The 8,457-nt window shown below is 42.0% G+C and overlaps 1 protein-coding gene across 5 annotated transcripts in view; it reads left to right on the top strand.

Moving 5' to 3' along the window:
• nav2a (neuron navigator 2a) overlaps positions 1-8,457 on the top strand; it is a 215,590-nt gene that overhangs the window by 205,346 nt on the left and 1,787 nt on the right. For all 5 annotated transcript variants that reach the window (XM_014018614.1, XM_014018613.1, XM_014018612.1 and 2 more), the window contains 4 exons: positions 3,912-5,112; positions 6,034-6,137; positions 6,227-6,335; positions 6,887-7,312. In XM_014018614.1, the coding sequence (XP_013874068.1) occupies positions 3,912-5,112; positions 6,034-6,137; positions 6,227-6,335; positions 6,887-7,312 (1,840 nt within the window). The remainder of the gene's footprint in view (positions 1-3,911; positions 5,113-6,033; positions 6,138-6,226; positions 6,336-6,886; positions 7,313-8,457) is intronic.

The raw sequence follows: 8,457 nt of genomic DNA, 5'->3' as shown, positions 1-8,457 counted from the left end.
ATATATATATATAAGTGTATTGGGGGCAGCAGAACTTGTGACTTGCAGCAGGTAGGATAAAAATCACCAGCCACGCCTCCAGTCCCACAGACACCTCCTCCTGCCACTCACACTCCTCCCCCTTGCTGCTCTCTCTGGAAGCCCGGCCTCAGTTTGGGACTCTTCCCTCCTCTCCTGTCCATCTATCTTATTTTCCTCCATTTCTTGACCGTTTCCTCCTCGATGTCTGCAGCACCAACAAGGTTTGTCAGCTTCAACCTCAGTCTGCCCCTGTCAGGATTATAAATACTAAGAATTATTCAGWGTGTCTGCGTTGGACATTTGAAAATATGGTTTAATCAGTTTTACTTTTTTACAGTTTTCTTAATTATTATTTTTGCTGCTGTTGTTAGGGTTTTGATTAAATATTTTATTTTTTGAGAGCATAACAATAGATAGTTGTTGTTTATTAGTCCATCAGTGGTATATAAAATGTGATGCATTGTTCCTGCAGGTTTGGATGGACAGAAAGAGTCCTGCAGCCTCTGGTGTGATGTCAGAGCTGCTGTGTGTCAATGGCTGTGACACCAGAATAAAGTCATGTACTGAGCAGCACCAGAGTACTGGAGCAGACCTGAGCCATCTCTTCTGCTCTGTGTTAATACAAGCTGACAGGACCTGGGTATTTACCAATTTACACAGCGCAGAGGGAACAGGGGGCACCTGTGTGTGTGTTTGGGTAGCTGGTTCTTACAGAATGAATAGCTTTCTGATGAGCTGGAGCGTCACTGTTTGAGTGTATTCATGTGGAGGAACTTTAAAAAATAAAAAACTCCACACAAAAGCTAGCTGTCCTACTCACTTGTTGGTGCACAATGACTGAGGAGAGAGAGGGATTCTTTCTGAAATCAGACCATGATGAGTAATCAGACACCTGCAGTTTCAAATTTTGTCGAGTTTCACAGAGTAAGTGTTCATGCATGTGTCAATAAACTGAAATAAAACCGATAAAACTGGGAGAGCTGTTGTTCCTGTGCGCTCCCTCAGCGGCYTCTTTAAAAACACAGACTTGGACGAGAGACTTGGAAGTGAGTGTGAGACGTTTCAGTTCAGTAAAGTGTTGTTTGAGAGGTTAATGTCTTGTGACCAGTACATTCATGAGATGGTTTGGAGAACTTGTGATGGCTAAACAGTGTCAGCCGATGCTACATTTATTGCATTTAATACTTGTTTTTTTTTTTTTGTGGGTTTGTCTTACAGCTCTTTGAATGGTTTATTTATTTATTTATTGAGTCTTCAGGCCCAACAGATGTCTACAGTTTTTAAAGTTTAAAGTGTATTAAAGTTTCTAAGCAGAAAAAAAAACTTCCTCTTCTCTTTACCCTGACAGATACGCTTGGGCATGTATACTCACAGAGTGTTGACCCTATGTAAAATTGTACTTTTCCTTACTTTTAGACTAATAAGACAGATATATCTAGGCATAAAGGAGACAGTTTGTGAAAAGGCCTTGATTGTATCAGAGAAGGCAGGCAGACATGCTGCCAAGTGGATTTTCAGGCCTACAGGAAGTAGAAGGGTGGCCTGTTTCTTTTTTTATTTTAATCTCTAATGATGGCAGCAATTAGGCTGTTAAGTCAAACACTTAAATTCTTTCAACATGTTTCCTCAAGCAACCAACTTGACCTGTTCAACCAACAAATGTGAGCTTTTCAAGTCCAGAATTTAGCCTGAAGCTGCACACGGGTCATTTGGTTTGTGACCCATTCTCAGACTCAATTTGGAAACAATTTGTTTGTTTTAAAGGTAAACTGCTTCCTTAAGAGTATTTGGTGCTGGTAATTTGAGACTGAATTTGGTAAAGTCAAGTCACGGAAAATAATAAAGTAGAAAATCTAACTTTTTTTTGTTGTTCATACGATGAATCATTGGTTTCTACAAATTATGGCTTAACTTCATCACATTTTAAGGAATGCAGAATAAATGTTTTGACAAACTAAAGTTGTTACTCCACCTTGTGGGCACATTTTAAATGTGCAATTATGGATTTGTTTGTTTCTTATGGCAGATTTATGTTTTTAATTAAAGCAATCTGTTAATATTCTCTATTTATTACTCAGTTTTTAATTAATGCTTATAATGTTATATCCAAGTCCATCACTAAAAATGAAATTTGACCTCTTTGACCGGTCTAACTGGAGCATGTCAGTCCCAGTCACAGAGTTCAGTCATATCATCAATATGTCACATATTTCTGTCTGTTTATTTTCTGACCCAAAATCCAAGTTGACCTCATTCTGTGGCATCACAAACCATCCTGCTGACCTTCTTTGCTCAGCCCAAATTTGAACTGAGTTTCTCCCTATTCTCTCTGCCTGCTCGATATGTTTCCCTTCTTTTCCTGCTACCGTCAATAGGAAGGCAGCTATTAGCAATCTGACCCACTTTGCCAATTGCTAGCACATCTAATTGGGCCCTAATCACTTGGTAATGGCTGCTTTGTTTCATGCTGCTCTCACTAAAGGCTAAATGGGGTGGTGGGGTGATAGAAGCAGAATTGTGAGCTCACATTTTCAATCAGGGCATGAAAGGACTAGAAAAATGAATAAAGTGGAGAACCTAATGAAGGAGAGGCGGGGTGCACAACAAGGCTGATTGTTTTATACCTTACTAAATGCATACTAAATAAATTAACAACAAAAGTTGTTTTGTTTGTTTTTTGTGTAATAACATAAATTCATAACAGTGTGTGCTCAGACATTTTTTAGATATTTTTTAAATTTGCCATATTCAACATGTTTTGGATGCTTTTTATGTTTCAGCAAGATGCATTTATTTAAAGTTTTAAAATCACTTGGATCTGTGTCGGGAGAAAAAAACTTGTTTAAACCCTAAAAATTCTGCAATACAAGTTTGTTTGTTTTCTCAGAACTTAAAAGAACTCATGTGAATAACACCAGCATCACACATATGTCACATAAAGCATCTAGAGAAATATATCTGATAACCAACTAAAAAAATTGAACAAAGAAGAGATAAACACGTAATAATGAAAAAAGCTAAATATCACGAGGGAGGGTTTTGAATAATAAAATTTGTCTGTGTGGGTGTGCTCAAAATACATGGGGATATGTTTCTGCTGGAGTCTGATGATACGGTCTACCCTGTCCTCGTTGCACGGGCCCTCCCTTTCTGGCAGTTGGCATTTGAATATTCAAATGTTACTGGTCTGAGCTTTGTGTTTCTGGGAGCATTGATCTGAATGCACACTGACAACCTCAGCAGTCCTTAGGATACCCCTGTTTTTTTTTAAAGGCTCTGAGTTATACCAGGAAGTTTTGTTTTGCTCTTTCAGTTTTTGGTAAGTTTTCTTGTTGAGTCACACTTTGTAGATTTACTCAGACCTTTTCTAAATGGGAGGTGGATTTCAGTACATGCTGCTAGCATTCTGTTCTTTTAGTATCCACTTTGAACAATGCTTTAATCCTATCTTTGAATGTTATTTACGCAGGGCTGAATTCATGTACTCAGACGGAGCTGAGGGACTCAGACCAAAAGCAGCCCATATAAGTCTAAGCCTTATAAGTGCAGCAGCACTGCTTCTTGACTCAACTTCCTTGGCGAGACCTAAAAGCACTTGAGTCTGCTCCTTATTGTTTTTTTTTTTAAACATTTTGTGATGGGCTCTCTTATTGTTAGTGCTAAGGGGTTTTTAACACTTTGATGTCTAGCCTGAAGCAAAGTAATGGTCTGTTTGGCTGTATTGACACATCTTGGTACAGTTCTCCAGGTCCTTATAAGGCCACTTTGTGTGGGGTCCAAAAATCCTTATTCTAAACATCTTCCTCTCCTAGTTACTCTGCTTGCCTGAATTTTCTGCCACCTCTTTGTGCTTCTCCTTTACTTACTGGAATGTCTCTTCTCTGGAGCAGATCCCTCTGAGGGCATGACCTCACAGTCCTTGGTGATGACAGAGCATGCTGCRTCGTCTGCAGTGACGGTCAGCTCCTCTACCAGCATCCCAGCTGCTGCCTCCACCCTGGTTCCTCCATCCTCCACTTCAACTGCCATTCCCCAGCCCAACAGCAGCAGCAAGCCCTGGAGGAGCAAGTCAACAAGCTCCAAGCACCCCGCCTCTCAGTCCCTGTCCTCCACCAGCACAAATCCATCTGCCATGCAGTCCAGCAAGCAGGAGAAGGACACCTCCTCAAAGGTAGCAGCTGAGCCACCTCCCAAAGTGGCCGCCCAGAAGTCAATGCTGGAGAAACTCAAGCTTTTCAACAGTAAAGGAGGATCCAAATCTTCTGCCAGCACCTCTTCATCGAACGGAGGAGGGTCCCAGCCTGAGAATGCTGCCCCATCCAGGCCAGTTGGGGTAGGACARGTGGAAAGGTCTGAAACTGGCTCCAACACAGACCCCATAGATGAAGATGATGGCAACCTCCGACCTGGACTGAATGGAACCAGCAACGCTGCACCTTCCACTACTGTTTCTACAACTGCCAGCAGCCCCAAAATTGCTCTTCGGGGCATTGCCCAGCGCACTTTCAGCAGAGCTTTGACTGCCAAGAAGGGTTCTGTGAAGGGCCCTGAAAAGGAGAAGGGGAAGGAGAAAGAGAAGGAGAAAGGGAAGGAGGTGGGAAAGCGTGTCCCTGATAGAATTGAGATGAGGGGTGAGGAGCCRAAAGAGGAAATAACACCCATTACTGTAGAGGCTGATGGGTCAAACAAACGGAACTCTAAAATTGCTAGTTTCATTCCTAAGGGAGGGAAAGTGGCCAAAAAGGAGAGTTCTACCCCTGCACACAGCGGAATACCAAAGCCAGGAGGGAAAGCCCCAGGAGTTGGGGTCAAAGCCTCCTCCGTAAAAGAGGTGGGGGAGAGGCCTCGAAGCATGCGGTTAGGAGGGGGTCTCATCCTGCACCGTGGCCCCCTGGACAGAGACAGGGACAGCAGACACTCCAGCTCTACCTCCAGCTTGGCCTCCACAGAGGGAAAGCCCAGTGCCGCCCCAGTGGCAGGTGGAGGCACTACACAAAGCACAGCCAGCAACACAGTCAGTGTGCAGCTACCTCAGACTCAACAACACCACAGCCACCCCAACACAGCCACTGTAGCACCTTTCATGTACCGGTAAGAACACACATTTCTGCTGAAACCTAACCCGTCTTTAAAAGTTAGCTGCAGGTTTTTTTTCCATTCCTCAATTTTAAATTCATTATAAATTTCTTTTTTTTTTGTTTTTGCTGAAGTGCATCAGTTTTTTTATGCTTTTAGCAAACTGTTAAAGCCTTTTTTAAGGTCAGTTGTGTGTGGATGTTGTGTCTCTGACCTCTGTTTTCATCCCACTGTGATAAAGAAAGACGTCCCTCACAGTATATATAAGTTATTTTTAACAACCACTCATTAACTTCTTATATTTCCATCATGATCATCTTTTTCTGCACATTCTGACCTGTAGACCCCATCTCAAAAACACTCCAATTGCACCTGTCAGATATGGGTACTACTCATACCATATCACCTACATATACCATAAAGTGTACTTAAGCAGTAAATGCAAGAAAAAGAAATACATTAAACCCAACCAGAGTAATTAGTTATTTGAAAAAAACTTTAACTTATTGTAAAATGTTGTTAGTTACCCAGACATAAGGTCAATTGTAGATGCTGTCGTTACAGCCAGGGACTTTTAACTGGKACATTATTCATAGTGCAAGCACATTAGTCAACAGGACAAAGTCTGGAGTCAAGCAGAGACCAAAGGCTGCATTTGACCCAGGCATTCAGACGTCATCACCTCCAAAAGCACCCAGCTRGGGCAGCGTTCAGGCTGTATTGATTTATACTTCAAAGACAAACATTTCTGACGCCTGAGGCTTTGCAAGCATTCATTTTGGACCACAATCACGAGACTTGAAACACGACAGCTTTAAATCCTAATCAGGTTTATCCCTCCTTCGTGACAATATTCTGAATATTAGGTTCCCACTAAGTGTACAATAATTCTCCATCAACGATTTCCTCACGTTGATCGCTTTGGTTGTGTTTCAGGTCCCAAACAGACGGCGAGGTGAACACAGAGGACGGTCCAGGGGGAAGAGGTGGAGACGTTTCCTGCACCAAGACCAGCCATACCTCCATTGAGGATCTTTCAGGTTCGTACTCAYTTACAGTAAAGTCTGACTCTGTGCACAATCTATGTTTTACGTCTCGCGGTGGTAAAGATTTGTGTTGTTTCATTCAGGTGAAGACCCAGAGACGAGACGCCTGCGTACGGTCAAAAACATTGCAGACCTGCGGCAAAACTTGGAGGAGACGATGTCGAGCCTGCGAGGAACTCAGGTCACGCACAGGTAAAACAAGATTCATCTCCAAACTTTGATTAACAGGTGATTATTAAATCTCTATCACTGACTTWTTCAAATGTTTTAGGAAAACAGTGGGATTTTAGATCAAAACTCATTTACAGCTGTTATAAACTCACTAATTCAAATTGTATTTATGAGCTTTAAGCTTGTGACTGAATTACTTTGATAATTAGCGGAGCGTATCTGTCTAAARGTACTGAATCTTTTCTTTTAGTTGCTTTCCCATTTTACTTTGATCACGGGGATGTCTTCAGCTTTATCCTAGCTTCTGTTCTWCCTAAAATCACACCATTTTCTACATAATTTTGCCCTCTGGCCTTACAATGTGGCTAAAGCTGAACCTACGGTTAAATGTATTTGGTGAGGTTGCTAAGTTTGTAAAAATATATATCATGTTTATCAATCAAAGAGATTGCATTTACTAATAATCTTTTCGCTGCTCTTCTTGCATGTTTTTAAAGTGTTTGTTTAATTAGTTGGTTTCAGCTCGTTTGTTACATTTAAATCACTTATTTTGTTGTTATTTTTGGTGGCAGCACCTTAGAAACGACATTCGATGGCAGCGTCACCACAGATGTCAACAATGGCGGTGGGAGTGGGTGTGGCCCCACCAACACCAGCGGAGGTGGTCGAAGTATCCTCAGCCTCACTTCTGCCCGCTCCTCTTTGTCGCCGTGGCGGCTGGGCCAGTCCAGCCCTCGTCTGCAGGCGGGCGACGCCCCCTCCGTGGGGAACGGCTACGGCAGCCGGGTGGTTGGGGGACACGGGGGACGCTACCTGTATCCTGGGCACCTGCGGCGACAGCTGGCCGGCAGGGGAGGAGCTCTGTGCAGCGTGGACCTCGGGGACAGAGCTGGGGAGGAAATGGAGCTGGACGGGAACGCCGTGGAGGTCACCGGGTACATGAGTGACGGAGACGTGCTGAGCAAGAATGTGGAGCGAAATGACGACGTCACCAGCGGGTGAGCAGATATCAGGTTTATGCTTTTTGCTCATAGTCAAAACAGGTTTTGACAAAAAAAAAAAAAAAAGCTGTGACTTTTTTAAGATTTGTGAAGCAAAAATATCAAMCATTAACTTTTTGAATTTCAATTCAAGCAAGTACCAGAAGAGGGCAGTGTTGTTGCTCAATTATATCACTACCATCCATCATAAATAATGTCTGAGTTAATATAACTGTAACTTTAATAACATTTAGTCCTTCTAGTGCAGATCTTACAAGTATCCCATCTCTTTTTTAGTTGATAATATCCTAATAAGTTTTTTTATTTATTTTTTAACTACTGTCCATGTCGGCTTCTTGTGTAATTCAGCTCTTTAAGTGGATTATTTACACCTCTGTTGCTCTCATTAAATTTAAATGGCATCAGTTGTTGAAAAAGACAGAAGCAAAGAGACACAAATAAAAAGGGAAAAAAATGGATTGTAAATTTCATAGTAGAGCCGCAGCCCAAAGGCATTTCAGCAGGCACAGGAACTAAGTGCTTTTTAAACACTTGATATGACTGCACCTACATTTAAGCCGAGCAGGTGAGCAGGTGAACGAGGCCAACAGGTGAGAGAAGTCCTGCTCTGTCTAAGATCCCAATGTCCAATCTGAGGATGGACAAACATTGACAATAATAACTTTAATGTAAATCATTTTGTTTATTTTCCAATGACGGATTTCAGATGTATCATTTTTCTTTTATTCTGCCTGACCTGATTCATCATTCATAAACCTGACACAGATCTAAAGCAAAGAATAACCACTAATCCTCTCGTCATAGAATCTGRAACTTGTTGGTGTTTGCGTATTTGCTTGACAAATGACTTGCCATTGTAATGGTACACTAGTTAATTAATTTCTGCTGAAAAAGACTTTTTTTGTGTGTGTGTGAGCTTCATGCGCAGCTTATCCAAGGTGTTTGTAGTGTCTCAGCTTTTAGAAACCCGAGGGATGAAATGATGGATGACAAGTAAGTGAGCTTTTATTCAAATGGAGCCATGTTATCAAGCTCTTTGTTGCAGAGGGAGAGGTGGGGGTGGGAAGTGTAGAAACAAGTGTGTGTGTGTGTGTGTGTGTGTGTGTGTGTGTGTGTGTGTGTGTGTGTGTGTGTGTGTGTGT

The sequence above is a fragment of the Austrofundulus limnaeus genome, unplaced genomic scaffold, assembly GCF_001266775.1.
Source record: "Austrofundulus limnaeus strain Quisiro unplaced genomic scaffold, Austrofundulus_limnaeus-1.0 Scaffold197, whole genome shotgun sequence".
Taxonomy (NCBI): domain Eukaryota; kingdom Metazoa; phylum Chordata; class Actinopteri; order Cyprinodontiformes; family Rivulidae; genus Austrofundulus; species Austrofundulus limnaeus.
Note: the sequence above shows the minus strand (reverse complement) of the source record. Positions and strands in the feature narration are given on the sequence as shown.